General features: G+C 47.9%; 1 protein-coding gene across 1 annotated transcript in view; it reads right to left on the bottom strand.

The window, feature by feature from the left end:
• Window positions 1-263: 263 nt before the first annotated feature.
• The window catches only part of Drc1 (dynein regulatory complex subunit 1), a 42,579-nt gene continuing 21,971 nt past the window's right edge, over window positions 264-20,871 (bottom strand). The window contains exons 8-17 of the mRNA XM_028874320.2: window positions 11,803-11,942; window positions 11,451-11,585; window positions 10,881-11,113; window positions 7,980-8,080; window positions 6,948-7,037; window positions 5,995-6,081; window positions 2,974-3,242; window positions 2,604-2,747; window positions 2,214-2,316; window positions 264-468 (exon numbers count right to left, since the gene is read on the bottom strand). Coding sequence (XP_028730153.1) covers window positions 412-468; window positions 2,214-2,316; window positions 2,604-2,747; window positions 2,974-3,242; window positions 5,995-6,081; window positions 6,948-7,037; window positions 7,980-8,080; window positions 10,881-11,113; window positions 11,451-11,585; window positions 11,803-11,942 — 1,359 coding nt within the window. The 3' untranslated portion in view covers window positions 264-411. The remainder of the gene's footprint in view (window positions 469-2,213; window positions 2,317-2,603; window positions 2,748-2,973; window positions 3,243-5,994; window positions 6,082-6,947; window positions 7,038-7,979; window positions 8,081-10,880; window positions 11,114-11,450; window positions 11,586-11,802; window positions 11,943-20,871) is intronic.

Raw genomic sequence — 20,871 nt, 5'->3', positions numbered from 1 at the left:
GAGGGGATGGTAAGACTCTTGTAACTCTGGTGGAGTATTTCAGGTAGGCTTCAGGCCCAGGGCTGCCAACCCCGGCTGCCGATGGAAGAGCCCCCCCCCCTCCACAGCCCAGAGGCCCCCAAGTATGGAGAACATCCTTCAGCTAGGAGATAATCTGAAGGCATACAACTCCCAAGCCCCAGCCTCCGCCCAGAGAAGCCAGGATTGTCCCAAGAGCGGAAAGGGAGCCGAGTGCTGGTCTCGGCTCCTTAAAGGCATTCGGCCAAAGCTTTCAAAGACTTTATTAGAACTGTGGGGACCGTGGCTGCCTTATTTTGGCAGGCAGATACAACAGCTCGGAAAACCCAGGGTGGGCCCAGGCTCTCGGGCGACAGGTGGGGAACTCTAGACAGCAGGCTTGCAGCCTCATCTCTATTTTGCGGGCATCCGGAAGCTTTGGGTTGGAGGAATCTGCAGTTCAGTGTTTACCTGGAAATTAGAGGGTGGAGGTCATTTTCTGGCTTTCTGGGGCGGCTCACGGGCAGATGCTGGCTCTCTCCCACAGTCCCACCCCTGTAAACATTGCTTCTCCAAAGCAGAGAGGCCTCCGGTCTGGAGGGTGCCAGGGCTTCCTGCTTGCCATCAGGGAGTGACTTCTTTCCCGCCCATCCCCTTAAAACTCTCCCCTCCCTTCTCCCCTCTCTGTTGTTTCCTCAGTCTATCCTCCCCCTCATCTCCATCTTCTTGTACGCAGAAACATCCATGGAAATGGGGGGGGGGGGCATTTGTCTCCAAATGTCTTAAGTCCTGGCATGGGCCAAGAAGCCATCATGATGCCAAGACTCCCCCCACCCACCTTCCAGGTGTGGCCTGGGGCCTGAGACCAGGTTGGAGCCATACATCCCCTACACTTGGACAAGGGACTGGAGACTGCCATGGCCCTCTTGGCCTGGGACTCAGCACCACCCTGAGAGTGTCACTCCACAGCCGCAGGGTGTGTGCAGCCAGGTCACAGGACTCCCCCTTCCTCCCCTGGCCAGTCCGTGGGAACGGAGTTATAGTTGTCACCGGAGGGGGACACCCCAGCAGCACAGAATCTGCTCCCCACTCACGGAGACCCGCCGTCATAGCCTAGGAAGCTGGTCCGGCAGAGGGGGAGAAACTCAGTGCTCTTGGGAGCTTCACCAAATCTCCAGGCTTGCTTCTCTTTTTGAACCGGGGAGGACAGTTTCTGTCCAGCTCCCTGGCAGGTTGTTAGGACTATACAACCCCTGGGGCGGTTCTGGGACCTGGAAGCTACTTCTGGACTTGGTACTGTTCTTTAAAAAGGAGTAATTATGGCCGGGCATGGTGGCGCACGCCTTTGATCCCAGCACTTGGGAAGCAGAGGTAGGTGGATCTCTGTGAGTTTGAGGCCAGCCTGGTCTACAGAGTGAGTTCCAGGACAGCCAGGGCTATGTAGAGAGATTATCCCGAGTCAGTGAGATGGCTCAGCAGGAAAGGCTCTTCCTGCCAAGCCTGACTTCCTAGTCCTATCCCTGGGACCCACATGGTGGAAGGAGAAAATTGACTCCCCAACGCTGTCCTCTGATCTCCACATGTGTACCATGGTATGTACACACACACACAGAGAGAGAGAGAGAGAGAGAGAGAGAGAGAGAGAGAGAGGGAGAGAGAGGGGGAGAGAGAGAGAGGGAGAAGGAGAGAGAGGGAGAGAGAGGGAGAGAGAGGGAGAGAGAGGGAGAGAGAGAAATTAAGAATGGGTCTATGATTGGGAGGCTGGCTGAGATAGACGAATTGTCATGAGTTCAAGGCAAGCCTGAACTACAACGTGCAAGCTGAGAGAAGGGGAGGGGAGCAGATGTAGCTCAGTTTGTAGAGCGCCTGCCGAACATTCACGAGAGCCCCAGGCTTGATCCCCTGTACTGCACACACACACAGGGTGTGGTGCCTCGTGCCTGTAATCCCAACTCCCCAAGATGAAAGCAGGATATTGGAACTGCAGGGTCATCCTTGGCTACATATGGAGTTTGAGGCCAGCCCAGGCTACCTGACACATGGCATCAAAAAATTAAAACAAAATTAAAAATCGAAAGAGCAGTCACAAGAGTGGCACCGTGACATCAAAGGGACAGAGTTACAGGCTTTCTGGCCTCGACAGGACTTGCTGGCAACTGTCTCCTCCTGGGGTGTGGTTCCCGATCTTGCTCCGGCCCCACCATCCTGCCACTCACCTTGGCCTGGAGATACTGCTGCAGCAGAGACTGCATCTCGGCGTTCTGCTGCTCCAGGGAGTCATTCTCCATCAGCATCTTGGCCCTGTCGGTCAGCACGAGGCTGGGGGTGGGGCAGAGGAAGCAGGTCAGACAGAGGCCAGCTCGGTCTTCCATTCTCTACGGATTCGAAGCCAGGCCCTGGGTGCTTCTGCTCTGCCTCCAAGTAGAGGAAGAACTGGACATTCTCCTTTCTCCCAGGCTAGCAGGGACAGACAAGGAGACGGGGACTAGAGGTGCCGCCACCTGCCACCTCAAACCATGTGAGCATGGGAGACACAACTATGGCTCCCGACAGAATTGTCCCCACAGACCACCCGGCTCCCAGCCCTTCCAGGCTCTGATACTGACTAATATTTCTCCAAGGCCTTGTACAGCGCATCCCAGAGGCTCTGCTTGGAGAAAGGGATAACATTGGCCAGGGATTCCCAGTACTCGGTGTCCTTGGAGTTATCTCGAACTTCCTTCTTCACTCTCAGGACTGGCCGAGTGTCCCTGAAAGTCAAAACCAGATGGTACCGGAAGTCAGTCATATACTTGCTGATGTTAAAAAAAAAAAAAAATTGTGTGTGGGCGCGCCCACGCGTGTGCGTGTGTGTGCATATGTGCATGTGCGTATTCACTGCCCCTTTTCCACTAACTCGCCACTGATTGCCTCCCAGCCTCCCAGTCCCTGGGTCTCAGGCAAGTCCTCCATCACCACCCCACCACCGCCGCATACTTGGGTTTCTTCAACCCCATGACAAAGGCCTCCAGAATCTTGAGAACATCGTTGGGGTGGATGAGCCTGGGGGAAGACTGGTCTTCCTTCTCTCTCAACATCCTGCCCACGAGGCTCTCGTTGTCGCCTCCGTGGATCCCCTGCTCTGTGGGCTCCAGCTCCGATTTGGACACCATGCTCCTCCTGTCCACCTGGGACATCATGCTCAAACGCTCCAGCTGGGACATGAGGCTTGTGCGCGCTGTGTTAGTTTGAATGGAGGTGCTGTGCTGGAGAGAGGGGGACATGGTTGGCAGAATGGGGGTGCTGTGCTGGAGAGAGGGGGACATGGTTGGCGGAATGGGGGTGCTGTGCTGGAGAGAGGGGGACATGGTTGGCTGGGCACTGGTGATTCCCAAACACGGCGTGATAAACAGGAGAAGAAACCAAAGCAAGCTTCCAAAAAAACTTACATTAAGACAGAAGGCAGGCAGGTGAGTAAAGGGGGTACACGGGGCCCTGAAATGAGCGCTGTACTCTGTCTCTGAATCCAGGTCCCGGGTGTTTACTGTATTGATAGTCATGTGATCCAATGCTATACATACCCTTGACTCATAACACAGAATCGACTCCGGTATAACTTTTAAATTTAAATAGTCTTTCTCTTTACTGTCTCCCAATCCCAGTTCATTCAGTTTACCTTTCCACAGGCAAACCAGTGTTAGCAAGCTTCCTATGCAGCAAGTGGGTCCCCTGGGGTGGGGTGAGGTGGGGAATAAAAGCTATTTTTGAGATACCATCTTGCTATAGAGCTCAGGCTGGTCTCAAACTCATGATCCCCCTGCCTCAGCTGAGGATTCCAAGTGCACACCACTGCACTCAGCAAAAAAAAAAAAAAAAAAAAAAAAAAAAAAAAAAAAAAAAAAAAAAAAACACAGCGTGTCTCTGACCAAACCTGTACATAACTTTCCCTGTTTTTAATTACATTTATTTATTTGTGGGGGAGGGGCACGTGGGTGGAGATCAGAGGACAACTTGTGGGAGTCTGCTGTCTTCATTCGCCACGCAGGTCCCAGAAACTCGGCTGCTGGGCTTGGTGGCAATGTGCCTCTACCTACCCAGCCATAGTTCTGGCTTCCTTGCTGTCTTTTTTTTTTTTTTAAGATTTATTTATTTATTATGTATACAGCATGTATGACTGCAGGCCAGAAGAGGGCGCCAGATCTCACTACAGATGGTTGTGAGCCACCATGTGGTTGCTGGGAATTGAACTCAGGACCTCTGGAAGAACAGCCAGTGCTCTTAACCTCTGAGCCACCTCTCCAGCCCCCTCCTTGCTGTCTTAATATAAATCTTTGTACATGTTCTGTACTTTGCTTTTTTTCACAGACCAACCAACCTTATGGATTTTTCATATAATCATAAAAGAACTTCCTTGGTCTTTGTTTTGTAGTTGAGTAGTGTCCCATTGTGTGAGTGCACCATAAGTTATTAAATACACTCCTTAAGCATGAAAGTCTTCTGTTTCAAATAATGCTGCAATTTAAAAAAAAAAAAAACTATAATATAGGGGCTGGAGAGATGGCTCAGTGGTTAAGAACACTGGCTGCTCTTCCAGAAAACTGGGATTCAATTCCCACAGGGCAGCTCCATAACTGCCTGTAACTCCAGTTTCAGGAGATCTGACACTTTCACAGAGACATACAAGCAAAACACAAAAGCACATGCAATAAATTATTTTTAGAAAACTATAATATGCATATCGTTTCAACTGCATTAAGCAGCGTATCCAGGGGTGTGCCTTTATCTCACCACTTGAAAGGTAGAGGGAGGAGAATTTTAAGTTCAAGGTCATCCTCTGCTACACAGAGTTTGAGACCAGCCTGGGCTACATAAGACCTTGTCTTAAGAAAAAAAAAAAAGGATGAAAAGAAAGAAAGTCAGCTGTATTAAGCTCTATCTATAGAACAAAATCCTAGGAGATTTGTGAAGGATATGGTTTGACGCTGTCAAACCGTCCTCAGGAAGGTGACAGGCATTACACTCCCAGCAGGTCTTGAGTGCGCCAGCACGCAGAGCGTCGGTTATGTGCTCGCAGACGTCGAGCTCTGCTGCTAACCCGACAGGCAGAAAGAAGCTGGGCAGTCCTCGCTTGTGCGGCCCTCCTTACAAGGAAAGCCGATCGCGTGTTAAAAGTTGCCTGTCCTGGTCCAGGTGTGGTGATGCTCACGTGTCATCCCAGACTTAAGATGGTGACGGAGGAAGACTAAGAGTTTGAGGACAGCCTGAGCTGGACAATGAGACTGTCCCACCCCCCGCCTCCTCCTCCACGTACCGAGATAACAGGCCTGCATCGCCATGTACGGTGGATGTAGTGCTACGGATCAAACCCAGGGCTTCCTGCATGCTAGGCAAGTACCTTCCAAAGAAGCCACATTCCCCAGCCCTTCCTTGGGGAAGGGCTCTCTTTCTGAAGGCTGTCAGGAAACTCAACCTGGCGCTCCACCACTAAAAACATTTTTAAATTAAAAGCCTGTAACTTTTAACGTGACTCTCCAGAATAGATAGTTGCTCTTTGCAGCTCATACTGAAATTATTTACAATGTAATATTCACGGTGCTACAAATGAGCCCTGCTTCGTAGGAGAGTGTGATGGATCAGATAGATAGAGTGTGATGCATTCAGACTTCACAGTGGTTTTGAAGAAAGCCCAGGAAGAGAGGCCTTGGGCCTCAATTAGAGCAACATCCCATTCCCCCCCCCACACACACACACCCAGTCACTCTGCCCTTTGCAAAAAGAAAAAGCAATAGTTAAACCAATGCTATTAGCCATTTCCTGGCATAGACACCCCCAACTCCCCGCAGACCCCATGCCCACCCTGCCTTATCCCCCAAATAGCTACAAGAGAAGACGACGTGAGGGAGGGATGTGCCTCGTCGGAACACAGGGCCAGAGTGAAAAGACAGCCAGGACCCCGTGGGGAAGCCAAGCCTCTGGAGGAATGACGCGCTCGCCCCCCTCAGCGGCACCCTGTCCAACCTGAGCAGAGGATAATCGGTGCGCTCGGTATTGAAGGAAGAAGTTCACCAGCTTGTACAGGTCCTCCTCACTTTCAATTCCCAGGGCCTGAGGAGAGAACAAAGATGGCCGCCCAGAGGCCTCACCAAACAGGCCGTGAACTCGGGGTGCTCACAGGCCCTCAGCTCCTCTGAACCAGAGTCAGCGGCTCCCCTCAGCATCCCTGGAGCCCAGATAGAAGGTCCAGGGTGAGAGCTGGAAGATGGAGTGAACTGGAACCATCGGAACACTGGAGCAAAGCCCAGAGTCAGGAGGGGGCTCCACACATCATGACCCCAAGGGGGAAGGGGGGTCCACACATCATGACCCCAAGGGGGGAGGGGGGTCCACACACCATGACCCCAAGGGGGGAGGGGGGTCCACACATCATGACCCCAAGGGGGAAGGGGGGTCCACACATCATGACCCCAAGGGGGGAGGGGCTCCACACATCATGACCCCAACGGGGGAGGGGGGTCCACACATCATGACCCCAAGAGGAGAGGGGGGTCCACACACCATGACCCCCAAGGGGGGAGGGGGGCCCACACACCATGACCCCCAAGGGGGGAGGGGGGCCCACACACCATGACCCCCAAGGGGGAGGGGGGTCCACACACCATGACCCCAAGAGGGGAGGGGGGTCCACACATCATGACCCCAAGGGGAGAGGGGGTCCACACATCATGACCCCAACAGGGGAGGGGGGTCCACACATCATGACCCCAACGGGGGAGGGGGGTCCACACATGACCCCCAACGGGGGAGGGGGGTCCACACACCATGACACCAAAGCCAAACTGAAGCTGAAGGAAGGCAGTGATAGTGAGCCCAGAAAGGCCTGGAGGACTCCGGTGCAGTCTCGGGGTTGAGGAAAAACTGAGAAAACAGGTTCTGACCCCCACCCCACGTCCTCTCCGCCCAGTGGCACTCACAGAGAAGATGGCGTCCAACCTCAGCAGATAGCATTCACTCTTCTCCAGGGGGAGGAGCAGGCTCAGCAGTTTGCTCTCTATGAGGAAACCCTGAGGAGGAAAGGAAGATGGGGTCCCGCCGTCAGAGCCAGGTTTCAGGAACAAGGCATAGGATCTGCAGCCATCCGCAGTGTGACCCTCCGGGGACAATGCCACAGAGCAGAACCTCTAACCGCGAGCCTTTGGGCAGTGGGGTCCTCAGGGAAGGCCCTCTGGGGACGCCTAAGCCAGTCTCAGGAGGCAAGGACAAACTCAGTTCCCGTCTTGGGTTGAGACTGCCTTCCACCTCACCCCCAAGCCACTGGACAAACACCCGAGTCTCCAGAGCGCTTCAAACAGGACTCATCCTCAGTGCCCGCCTCCCCCATTTCCCTCCAAATCGCTACAGAACCCGGAAGCAAACACTGAAAAGAAGAACCCGGTGTGGAGGAAGAGCGAGCCACGTTGGAACACACGGCCTGTAACACAGATGGGGAGGGGTAGGGAGAAGCCAAGTGCCACACTGAGCTGAGGAGGTCATGCTCTCCAGCTGCATATGACAGAAGGGACCTGCCAGCTGACTCCTGCAGCTGGAGTGGCTTCAGCGACGCCAAAGAAAACTGCCCTGACTGCCCCGGGGGGGGCCACTGAGGCTGAGCTACCACCTCATCTAGGAAACACCCACGAGATGTTGCAACGACTTAGCTCCGGCTGAGCCAGCCCCAACATGCCCTTACTCCACGTCCAATCCTTGTTGCCAACACAGCGCAAACATTTTAGACCTGACAGAGCTGGAGAAAGGCCACTGTTGGTGCAGCCACAGGAGTGGCAGACCTGGCAGGTGGATTAGTGGAAGGGGAAAACGTTATTGTCAACCAGCCGCTGGCCCGCTGTGGGAACAGCCATTGCCCACTAGGCCTCTCAAAGCACGGCCTTTCAAGTCTGCTCCCCGGGCCCCTCTCTGGGCAGGCCCGCCACTCCTGGCTCCAGGCCCCCCGGGCTCGGAGGCCTTACCGACTCGTCACACAGGAGCATCAAGATCCTTTTGGTAGTTTTTGCTGAGACTTGCTGGGGCAGGTCCATGTAAGCCTCGTCTTCTGACATATCATCATCTTCTGCAAGTGGGTCAAGAAAGGAAGGAGGGGAGAGGGTGGCGTCTTGGCCTTGTGGACTTTGAGAAGCAGACAGGAGGCTTTCCCTGACCAAATGGGCCTCTTACTGCTTCTCTGTGGCCAATCACATCTGAGTGCTGGAAAAATCCTACAGTGTGAGGACTAAAATTAGGGATGGATCAGAGTCTGACTAGAGAATCGGGACGGCCAGCCCAGAATGATGTATTTCCCCAAACTGCACCTGCCTGGGGGCTTCATGCTTAGAGTCCCATCAGGAGCCAAGAAGTGAGATGAGAGTTTGAACCTATTTATTTGCCATTTGGAGACAGCCCTGGAGGCAAGTTACATGATTTCGAAACCCACAGAGATCGGGAGCAGTCGATTCAAAGAAAATGGCGGCCTCACAGAGAAACCCTGTCAACCAAGAACTGACAGCTGACAGCAGGAGCCAAAACTTCTCTTAAAATGGGAAGAAAAGGGCTGGAGAGATGATCCGGAGGTTAAGAGCGCTTAGTGCTCTTGTACAGGACCCAAGTTCAGTTCCCAGCACCCACAATATTAGTCTACAATCACCTGGAACTCCAGCTCGAGGAGATCCAGCGCCACCTTCTGGCTTCCTAAGGCATACACATGTAGCATACACTCACATCATTTTTTGTAATTCAAGGGGAAAAAAACAAGAAAGACACATCGAGAGAGAGAGAGAGAGAGAGAGAGAGAGAGAGAGAGAGAGAGAGAGAGAGAGAGAGAGAGAAACTACAATTTAAAAAATAAAAATGCTTTACCCCATTGTTACCCTATTAATTCTTAATCAGAAAATAGGAAATAAAATAATGGTATATCGGCTGGTGAGATGGTTCAGTGAGCACAGGCGCTCGCCCCAAGCCTGAGAACCAAAGATTGATCCCTGGGACCCACATGATGGATGGAGAGAACCAATTCCGGCAACTTGTCCTCCGATCCACATATGTGCTGTGGAGATCTCTCTCTCTCTCTCTCTCTCTCTCTCTCTCTCTCACACACACACACACACACACACACACACACACACTATATTATTATTATTATTATTATTATTATTATTATTATTATTTTGCTTTTTCAAGATAGGGTGTAATAGCCCTTGCTGTCCTAGAACTCACTATGTAGACCGGGCTGTGTGGTGATACTTGTCATCTAAGAAATAAAGCTTGCCTGAAGATCAGAGGACAGGGCCAGCCACAGAGTTAAACATAGAGGTCAGGCCGTGGTAGCACACACACCTTTAACCCTAACACTCGGGAGGCAGAGATCTGTCTGGATCTCTGGGAGTTCAAGGCCACACTGGCTACATGAGATTGACCCAGTCTAGGAGAGAAACAGAGTCAGGCAGTGGTGGCACACACCCCAGTATTTGGGAAGCACACATGCCATTAATCCCAGCAGTAGGAAGGTTGAGATAGGAAGTGAAATGGCTGGGCAGAGAAAGGTATATAAGGTGTGAGGAGAAAGGAATTAGGGAGCCCTTTCGGCTGAGGACTCAGGGGCATTCAGTTTGAGGATTTGTGGAGACAGGATTGGCTGAGGGGTTGGTGAGGTGAGAAGCAGCTGTGGCTTGTCTCCTCTGATCTTTCAGCATTTACTCCAATATCTGGCTCTGGGCTTTTATTATAAGACCATTTAGAATTCATGCAACAAGGCTGGCCTCAAACTCACAGAGATCTACCTGCCTTTGCCTCCTGAGTGTTGGGATTAAAGGCATGTGCCACCATGCCTAACTATAAATTAATATTTTTAAAAAATGACAAATCACCTAAGACTTACTGGTTATTCAAAGGGTAAGGTAATTTCTATGATCTGGCACATGCCTGTAATCCTAGAACTTGCAAGGGAGAGGCAAGAACATCAGGAGTTCAAGGCCAGCCTTGGCTACACAGAGTTTGAGGCCAGCTTGGGCCACATGAGACTCTCTCAAAAGGAAAAAAAAAATGCATGATTCTGAGTCTCAGATAGCATACATGTTGAGACTATGGACTTGAAAACATCTCTGTAGTGATTTCCAACAAGACAGCAAAGGCATTTGCCCGCTAACCCAGCAAAGGTAGTTGTAGGGATCTGTCCCAACAATTTTCCAACAGAGAAAACAAAAAGACAAATGAACAGGGCTATTCACTCAGCAACAAGCTTGTGATGATCAGAGGGCTATTTGAGTGAATTCAGGCACAGAGTCAACATGGTACCATGTGGAGAAAAGGAAAATTTTTTTTTTAAAGATTTATTTATTTATTATGTATACAGGAGAGGGCACCAGATCTCATTACAGATGGTTGTGAGCCACCATGTGGTTGCTGGGAATTGAACTCAGGACCTCTGGAAGAGCAGTCAGCGCTCTTAACCTCTGAGCCATCTCTCCAGCCCCAGAAAAGGGGAATTTTTACTACAACCAGATAATCTCCACTGGTATAGAAAATAAAGTAAGGGCTGTGGATAGAACACAGTGACTTCGGAGCATGCCTAACATGTGTGAGGTGCTGGGCACCACAAACAAACAAAAATGAAAGGAAGTATGTGCTTTTATTTATTGTATGTGGAGGCACACATGTGTGGAGGTCAGAGATCAACTCTGCGAGTTGGTCCTCTCCTTCTAAGATGTGGGTTCTAGGGTGTGAACTCAAGATGTCAAGCTGAGCGGCAAGCTCCTTTACCCGCTGGACCCTCTCACTAGCTGGCTACCGAGCATCCCTCCTGCTTTCCCGGGGTCAGATGGGCGCATTAGCCTGTGTTCTCAGGGGGCCCCTCAGCCTCCGCGGCCGTTCCTAGTCACCTGTCTGCAGCAGCAGCTCTTCCAGTATCTGTGTGACCGACTTCCGCTGCTGCAGGGAAATTGGCCCCACGTTCTTCAGGAACCAGTAGTCGGGCATCTGCCAGGGCAGCCCCAGGTGCTGGGCACTGATGATGCTGTCCACGTTGAAGGCTCTTTGCGCCAGCGCCTTCGCCTCTTCTTCATTCATCAGCCAAATCTCCCGGAACTTCTCCGCGTCAATAACGGCGAAGTGTCTGTGAAAGGAGGGGTCCCCTGAGCACAGCCACAGCTGACCCCAGAGGCCTGGGTCCTGGCCCCCTGCCCACACCTGTCCACAGGACAAGAACCTGAGCAAGAATTTCAAATCCCCAGCGCCAGGACCCTGCGTGGCCTGAAATGCAGCTGTCCCAACGAGAAATGCAAGGGACAGAGGAACGGACAGCATGAGGGAGTCTTCAGATGCCTGGGCTGGCTCCAGATGAACTGGTGATCATCTCAAGTCTAATGGGATCGCTGCTCCCGCGCCCCTGCCAACTCCCCGGCCTGCCATGGCCCCCACTCCAGGACACCCCCCCCCCCACACACACACACCTCATGGTTCTCTGTAGCTCCTTGAACTGCCCCACGAGCCGTTTGTAGTCGGAGGCCAGGGTCTGGTTCTCCTCCTGGAACTGCTTTATCTGCTTGGCGTATTTTGCCCTCAGGTTGTTGAGGACGTCGTGCAGGCTGATTGACAGGAGGAAAGCGTGGTGGGGGGGGGGGGGTAGCAAAAGCGGGTGGGACGAAGGTGCCCCCCCCTCACCCACCTGACTTTTTTCTACCCCTGCAGGAGAAAGAAGTACTTACCCATCCCCGGGGACAGCACAGAAGCCGCGCTCCCTCCCTCGTGTTCTATCTGCTCCCACGCTCCCGCGCTCGCACGCTCGCTCACTCACTCACTCACCGGTTCAGCTTCCTCTTCTGCTGGGATTTGATCACAGTGCTCTCCTCATCCCTCTTCTTCAGCACTTGGAAGTTGTACTCTAACTTCTCTTGGTTGAGCTGGTAAGTTGCTTTCATCTGCTGAAGCTGTTGCTCGAGAATCTGGTGTGCATTTTAAAAGCAAATGCGCGCACATGCCGCACCGGGTTGGAACCTTGGTGGTTTGTTCAAGTCACGCTCTAGAGGGACCCCAGGGGCGTGTGCCTCAACCTAAACTAGAAATTCTACCTATCAACACAGGGCTGGACTGGCTGGCGGCTCCGTGGTTAAGAGCACGTGTTGCCATTACGGAGGACCGGGAGCCTGGTTTCCAGCACACATGTTGGGGGATCCAGTGCTTCTGCGGACACCTGCACACACATGTGCATACACACAGAGACACACAAGCAAACAAGAACGAAAACAAAATAAATCTAGGGAGAAAAAGGAAGTGTCGATAGAGGTGAAATAAAGGACAAATGGGAGCCCGGCGATGGTGGCGCACGCCTTTAATCCCAGCACTCGGGAGGCAGAGACAGGCAAATCTTTGTGAGTTCGAGGCCAGCCTGGTCTACAGAGCAAGATCCAGGGAAGGCGCAAAGCTACACAGAGAAACCCTGTCTCGAAAAATAAATAAATAAATAAATAAATAAATAAATAAATAAATAAATAAATAAATAAATAAATAAAATGACAAATGGATAAAATATAAATCAATCATCCCACAACTAAACCTGCACACTCAAAGAGGAAAGAGTGTGTCGAGAATTTCCCAGTGCAGACCCTTTAATAAAAAAGTATGAAAAAGCTGCCTTTAAAAACACCAGAAAATAATTACCACAAAATCAGAATTTTCCTCAGTTTTGTTTCCCAGAGTAGCAGTATCAGTGGAAAGCATCCTAGGTTCATGTAAGAGGACAGACACCATTATTTTCCTCAAGGGAGAAAGGATACAGCCCTTCGTGGTGGAAGGCATGTTGGTGGGTAGCTCCCTGGGGGTGGTAATATGGGCCAGCCTATTCACAGTGTGCAGAGATCAGTGTTAGCATTTAGGCATCTGCACTGGCCTGCCCTTAGGGTCCCGACAGGATAGACCTCAGCTGCAGCCACTAAGGGCACCTCCTGTGCACATTCGCCATGTTTCCTTATAAAAGGCGGGCCTTGTACACCTCTGGTCGGTCGGTCTGTCTCTCTTCCTTTGCTCTCGACCCCCAGGGACTGTCTCTGCCCCCTTCTCGCCCCTCCCTCCCCCTCAATAAACCGCCCACATGGGCCCTTTTGTAGGGTGTGACTCCTTCCTGCTGCTTTTAAAATACCACAATCAGGGAGCAGAGAAAGGAGACAGGCATCTGACAGGTCAGTTTCTATCTACCGTGTGACTAATATATGTCACACATTTTTTTTCTAGATGCTTCTGGGAAACCACTGTTGAAAAATCATAGTTCCCATCTAGGTCTGAAACAGTAAGTACACATCCATGTTAAGACATTCAAGCCAGGTGGTGGTGGCACACGCCTTTTAATCCCAGCACTTGGGAGGCAGAGACAAATGGATCTCTGCGAGTTCGAGGCCAGCCCAGTCCACAGAGCAAGTTCCAGGACAGCCAGAACTGTTACACAAAGAAACCCATCTCAAAGAAAAAAGAAAAAAAGGGCATTCAAAGTACACAGAGGGTGCTATGCAGGCCACAGAGAGGAACACTTTCCTTCCTCAGTCAGAAGCCCTTGACCTCGAGAGACCAGGAAACAGCCCTGAGGAGATGGCACCCTCATGTCTGCTGAGAGCTGGATGGGTAGGACTCAGTGAGGTGACAAGTGAACCCCAGGCTCTGGGGAGAGGAACTGGCGCCCAAGACACAGAAGCAAGGGTCAGAGATGCCGGGAGAGACCGTGAGCACTTTAGGATGCAAGACACCAGGCAACGACCACTAGAGAGGAAGCGGGCTGTGCAGCTGAGCCGTGCCAAGCTGAGGATTCAGAATATCGTCAAGTCAAGGAGGTGTCGCTCAGGCTGCTGAGCGGCGGAGTCCCTACCCTGTAGAAAGGTCACTCTGTTGGCTTGTAGAAACCTGAGTAGAGAGGCTGGAACAATCAGAGCCAGCCAGAGGCCAAGGCAGAGGGACTGTGAGTTCCAGGCCAGCCTGGTCTACATGCTGAAATCTTCAATGTATTAGTTACTTTGTTTACAAGTATGTGGTATCTATGTGTGCTCACGTGTGTGTGCGGGATTGCATGCCTGTGTGGAACACAGAGGTTAACATCAGTTTTTCTTCCTCAATCACTCTCCACCTTATTTTTTTTAAAGACACTGAACTTGGAACTCACTGACTCTTTGATTTTTTGAGGCAAGGTTTCTCTGTGTGGCCCTGGCTGTCTTCACTTTTTTTGTAAATAATTTATTTTATGTGCATTGGTGTTTTGCCTGCATGTACATCTGTACGAGGGTATCTGAGTTACAGACAGTTGTGAGCTGCCCTGTGGGTGCTGGGAATTGTACCCGGGTCCTCTAGAAAAGCAGCCTGTGCTCTTAACCAATGAGTCATCTCTCCATCTCTCCAGCCCCAAAAATGTCTTTTGTTTTTGTTTTAGTTTTTGTTTGTTTGTTTTTCAAGACAGGATTTCTCTGTGTAGTTTTGGTGCCTGTCCTGGATCTCACTCTGTAGACCAGGCTGGCCTTGAACTCACAGAGATCCGCCTGCCTCTGCCTCCCCAGTGCTGGGGTTAAAGGCATACGCTGCCGCCGCCACCACCACCCAGCAAAAATGTCATTTTTAAAGGCAGATTATATCAGAAAAAAATGTATTTTCCTACATACATTTCAAAATATTTTTGCCTTTTTTTAGAAAATGGTACTGGGGATCAAATCCAGGGCCTTGTACACACTAGGTGATCATTCCAACAGTGAGTCATACTTTGAAATATATTTAAGGGTTGGGGGGACAGGGGCAAGAGAGAAATAACTTCTGGAAGTCATTTCTGAGCCTACAAGTAAGTCCTCTGACCTCTATGTCTATATCATGGTATATGCACATGAGTGTGCGTGCATGTGCACACACACACACACACACACACACACACACACACACACACACACGCACGCACAGGAACATCTCCAGCACCATCTTTTTTTTAAATGTGTATGTGTGAGCACCTGCATGTAAATATGTTCTATGTGCAGGTGAAGGCCAGAGTCTGAGTTCCAGGCAGTTGAGAGTCACCCCGTGGATGCTGCGAACCAAGCCCAGTCCTCCACAAGAACAAGTACATTTGACCCCTGAGCCATCTCTGCAGCCCTTGGTAGCACATTGCTAGCTCTGTGAACCACTTCCATGGTCTCACGTCACTGGATACCGCAAAGAAATCTTAGAGCGGAAGGACTTGTCGGTTTCCCCCTCTGTAATCTGGAAGAATTTAACTATGCTGATTTTATAAGCAAAACCCCAAAGCAACCAGACCCAGGCAACCAAACCACGGCAACCGCCATCCGATTGTTTTGATTTGCATCTCCACTTGCACACATTTGACTATTTGTTGGCCATTTTTGCTTCCTCGTGCTTCTTCCAAACATGTGCTCCTGGTTTTGCTGGAGAGCAATTCCAGGAACCAACATCTTGGGCACTGCCAGTGTGCTGAGTGCCCAGCACCAGCCCCGAGCCCTTCGGGCTCCACCAGGTCGCAGATGCAAGGCATCTCCCACTGGGGTCCCAGAGGCAATGGCATATGGGGGTTGTTGGCAGTGGAGCCAAGGATCCCGCACAATTCACAGAAACCTGTGTCTCCCACAGTCCACCTCTGTAGGGCACAGTGATTTGCACACCTGGTCATTGGTGTTCTCTGTGTTTAACATAATTTCCACACCAGTGCCCCACTGTCAATCATCTCCGGTTTTAGTCTCAACACAGCCATCCTTGACTGCTATATATTAAGCATAGCTTATTGGTGTTTGTTTGCTGGTTTTTTTGATAAGGTTTTCATGTAGCCTAGGCTGGCCTCCACCTCACTGTGTAGCCAAAGACAACGTGCTGATCCTTCTGCCTCCTCCTTGTAAATTCTGGCACGTGATGGATGGTACGCACCATCACACCCCTGGCTCCATCCCCGGCCCTGCATTAACTGCCACTGTGCCTGGCACATGCTTTGTGGTTACCATCCCGGTATTCAAGACAACGGCTCCTAGTGAGAATTGCGCTTACGATTTAAAATGAGCACGGACCAGCCAGGCCTAGTGGCATAAGCCTACAACCTCAGCCTAAGGATGAGGCAGGTATGCCATGATTTCAAAGCCAGCCTGGGCTACAGGGTGACTTCATGGCTAGCCTGGGTAACTTGAGACTGTCTCAAAATAAAAAGTAAGAAGAGGGCTAGGGATGTAGCTCAGGGGTAGAGCATGTGTTTAGTGTGCATGACACTCTAAATTCAATCCCCAGAACAAAAGATACCAGACAGCGTGGTGGTCTGAAAAAAAAAACGACCCCCAAGGAGAGTGGCACTATTAGGAGGTGTGGCTGTAGATGTAACCAACCGTCTTATTAAATAAGAAACACAGAAACAATGTAAAAGAGAAAGTCGAGAGGTCAGAGCTCAGAGCTAAATCTCACCCTTCCTTCTGCTGTCCCAGCTTCTCGAAAAGAGACCTACTTCCTGTCGGTTTGTTTTTTTATAGTATGTCGTTCTGCCTTCTCATTGGTTGTAAACCCAAACACATGACTGCCTCGTCACTGTCTGAATGTACAGCCCCCTAGGTCTTAAAGGTATATGTCTCCAATGCTGACTGTATCCCTGAACACACAGAGATCTTATGGGATTAAAGGCGTGTGCCACCACCGCCACACTCTTGCTATGGCTCTAATAGCTCTGACCCTGAACACAGAGATCTTATGGGATTAAAGGCGTGTGCCACCACCGCCACACTCTTGCTATGGCTCTAATAGCTCTGACCCCCAGACAACTTTATTTATTAACATACAATCAAAATAATATTTCAGTACAATTAGATTACCACCACATTTCCCCTTTTCTATTTTAATAAAAAGAAAAAAAAGCAAAAGGTTATAACTAACAAAAGAAAAACTATATACAAAAGTACAATAACTATATACAATATATACAAGTAATAAATACCTAAACAGGTATTTGACAAATCAGAGAAAATAATTCCATTATCTATCCTATTTTGGTAAATCCAAGATGTATCTAATGCACTTTCTATCCTAATTAATTTTCAACTATAACTAACTAATCTTCAACCATAACTAACTAATCTTCAACTCCCTCAGAGACCCAAGAAGGGAATAATATTAGCTAACAAAAATAAAAACAGGAAGTGCATGCAAGCAACTTCCAAAAAATTTTGTGAGTTGACAGAAACAGCCAGCTGCCTGGGCAGTCACCTGAGGTTTCTCCGCAGTGTTGGGGCATCATCTTCAGCCTATAGGCTTAGTGTATCTGACAGACTCATTTGTGAAGTAGGATGTACACAAGGTCAACAGTTCAACCTCACATTGGGTGAGAGCAGTCCACGTACCAGAAACACCTGAATTCCACTAGTGTCCTGTCATGATTCAGGATTTTAAATTCTGGAAATTGTTGACAGTTTTTTAATTCAGCTGTCCATTCTTCTTGGCTGTGTATATATGGCTTCATCTCAGCATCCCCTTCTTCTCCACATCCCTCTATTAAATGCCAGTCTACTTTCGAGAGGCATGAGCTTTCAGCTGCTGTTCCATTGTACAACAGAATCCATTGGCCCTCTGCCTGTTAAGCTGCTTTGAAGAAAAGGGCACCGTACCTTTTCCGGATGCGAAGGCCATTTCAGGGATGGGGCCGTATTGTCCTGGCCTCAGAAGATGCCTTTTGATAAAGCCATAACCACACTTGTTTTGGCAAGAATCAGTAGTCCCTTGTTTCGTGTTCTGTCTGTCCATTTTGTCCTGTTGATTCGAGGATACTTTGTTGTCCAGTGGCTAACTTTTGCCACAAGGAAGTTGACTCCTTATGCAGTTTCTTCAATGCCCATATTTTCTCTGAAGTAGATTAGTACTGCCAGGAGCTGACATGTCTCAAAAAAGAAAAATTTTCTAAGTTATTAAAACATTTTAAATGCCATATTCTGTAGATCTCTGAAGGGTTTGAAGATGACCTGTCTAAAACATCTCTGCTTAATTTTTTAAAACATATCTAATCTGACTACAAGTTCTATGATAATGTCTAACTACTAGCTTTCATTTCTTTATATCCTAATAGTTGATAATAATAACATTCAAGGATCAGAAATTTGCATTACATTGTTAAATGGATGGAATAAATACAATTAGAAATATACATATAGCATTTTCTAACAATATCAGTTTCAAATTTGTATACAATATAAAACAATCCAATCCAATGTAAAGTATTTAAAATTAGTAATTGTCTTTTTCTTTTCTTTCTTTTTTTTTTTTTTTTTAAACAAGAACCTTAAATCTAATCTCCTTTGCTTAGCCTTTTTCTTAACCCTTGACAATAACTTGTAACCAACCCCCTAAATACTGAAAATTATCCCAGACCCAAAACCCATTAAAAAGACCAAAAAACCACCTGCCCACACCACCTCTTTGGGAATGTGGGCGTCGTATTCTTAAAATTGCTTCCTGCTGGGTATGGGCGAAGTTTTCTTTATCCTGAAAGAAAGATTTTAGGTTAATTGTCAAATTCTAGGAGAGGTAACTATATCCTTCATTATCCAGTCTGTGTATAATGCCAAAGTTCAGGGTTTATCTCAAGTCCTTATTCAAGTAGTCTTTGAGACTGGATCATCTCAGCTAGTCATCTCAAATTTGCTCTGAGCACCTTGTAGTTCAAAGCTGATCTGTGGATGATGTTTGTCAGCTTAATGATATTATTATTGTCCACGTGGAATTTTTGTTGTTGTGGGGCCCCATCTTCTTTCTGTAGACTTCAGTTGATGTTAGGCCTGGCCGTGATTTCCTGCAGAAAACTGATAAGAGACTCGAACACAAAAACATATATATGCAGCTAGCCTTTTTTCTAGAATTAGTTAGTACTCTATGTGACCATTCATATCTTAACAAAGTTTAAAATGTATATATATATATTAATCTTATAAATTTTGATATAAAATTTATACTTTGAGAAAAGTTTAAAGAATCAGAATAGAATCAAAGAGTTGAGATTAGTAATAGAATAGTCCCTTAATTAATTTTGCTTTTGTCCTGTACCATAGCAGAAGATGGCTCTTATTCTGGCATGATACAGGGAGTTTGCATTTACCTTTTAACAACATGCTTGATTTTAAAGAAGGAGAGAGCCATTCTCCAACTCCAAAGTCAGCTTTAAATTTTAATTGAACTGGGACTATTAGAAAACCAATAGTGTTAAATCTTTAGAGAAAAGCAGAAACAAACATTTAGGAAGACATAAAATTTTTTAGATAATATATACCCATACACCGTTTCATTCTGTTTCTTGGGATAGATGATTTGTCCCTTTTCTTCAGTTGTCTCATTTGTCCAGTGTTCTTCAGATTCCTTAACCTTCATTTTCCTAAAAGACAAAAACAAAAACCTTTCCCCAAGACTAATTTTGGGGATGTTCCTTTTTGGCAAGTTATTATCTGATTAAATGAAAAGGCATGTTTTATTGATACAAGTTAGTTTAAATTGGATGTTCATGCTGGTTGATGAACTATCACCTCCTCAATTAAGAGGTCTCTCTTGTTCAAATCGAAACTTTATCAATTTTGATGGTACCCACAGCTTATCTTCTCCTGTAGAAACAAAAGCAAAACCACGTCCCCAATGTAATACATACCCTGGTTTCCATTCTGAGGTCAGCACATCCTTAAAGTATATAGGCTGATTTAATTCTGTAGTTTTTTCTATTATCCAATGTCTCTCTGCAGCTGTTGTTCCTTTCTCATTGGCATTCAGAAAATTCAAAGTTAGAAGAGCATTATGCAGTCTATTTCTGGGGGTTTTTGTTACCCATTTCTGTTTATTTAGCATATCCTTTAGAGTTCTGTTTGATCTTTCTATAACTGCTTGACCTGTAGGATTATGTGGTATGCCTGTAATATGCTTTATATTGTAATAAGCAAAAAACTGTTTCATTTTAACAGAGACATATGATGGAGCATTGTCAGTTTTGATTTGTGCAGGTATACCCATGATGGCCATAACTTCTAGCAAATGAGTGATTACAGAATCAGCCTTTTCAGAACTCAAAGCAGTTGCCCATTGAAATCCTGAATAAGTATCAATAGTGTGGTGTACATATTTCAATTTTCCAAATTCTGCAAAGTGAAACACGTCCATCTGCCAGATTTCATTTCTCTGAGTACCCTTTGGGTTACATCCTGCTGGTAATGGCGTTTGATTGTAGAAGGAACAAGTAGGACATTTCTTTACTATTTCTTTGGCTTGTTGCCAGGTTATGGAAAAATCCTTTTTTAAACCTTTACTATTAACGTGATGTTTTTTATGAAATTCTGAGGCCTCCAGCACATTTCCTATCAATAATTTATCAATCTCATCATTGCCTTGTGCTAGAGGGCCTGGCAGACCAGTATGGGATCGAATGTGAGTTATATATAAAGGATGATTCCTTTTCCTGATTGTATCTTGTAATTGAATAAATAGTGAAGTTAATTCTGAAGCATCAGGGATAAATTCTGCAGTCTCAATATGTAACACCACTCTTTCAGCATACTGAGAGTCAGTTACTATGTTGAGAGGTTCTGAAAAATCCATTAATACCAACAGAATAGCATACAATTCTGATTTTTGAACTGAATTATACGGACTTTGAACCACTTTACTTAAATTTTCTGATTTGTAACCTGCCTTTCCTTCTTTGTTGGCATCTGTATAAAATGTACGAACTCCAGATATGGGTTTTTGCCGTACAATTCGAGGCAAGATCCAATCAGCTCTCTTTATAAGATCAATTCTATTACTTTTGGGATATTTGCTGTTAATTTCTCCCAAAAAATTACTGCAAGCTCTTTGCCAAGGTTCACTTTCTGTCCATAATTTTTCAATGTCCTCCTTAGTTAA

The sequence above is a fragment of the Peromyscus leucopus genome, chromosome 22 (assembly GCF_004664715.2).
Source record: "Peromyscus leucopus breed LL Stock chromosome 22, UCI_PerLeu_2.1, whole genome shotgun sequence".
NCBI lineage: Eukaryota > Metazoa > Chordata > Mammalia > Rodentia > Cricetidae > Peromyscus > Peromyscus leucopus.
This window is presented reverse-complemented; position numbering and strand designations above follow the sequence as displayed.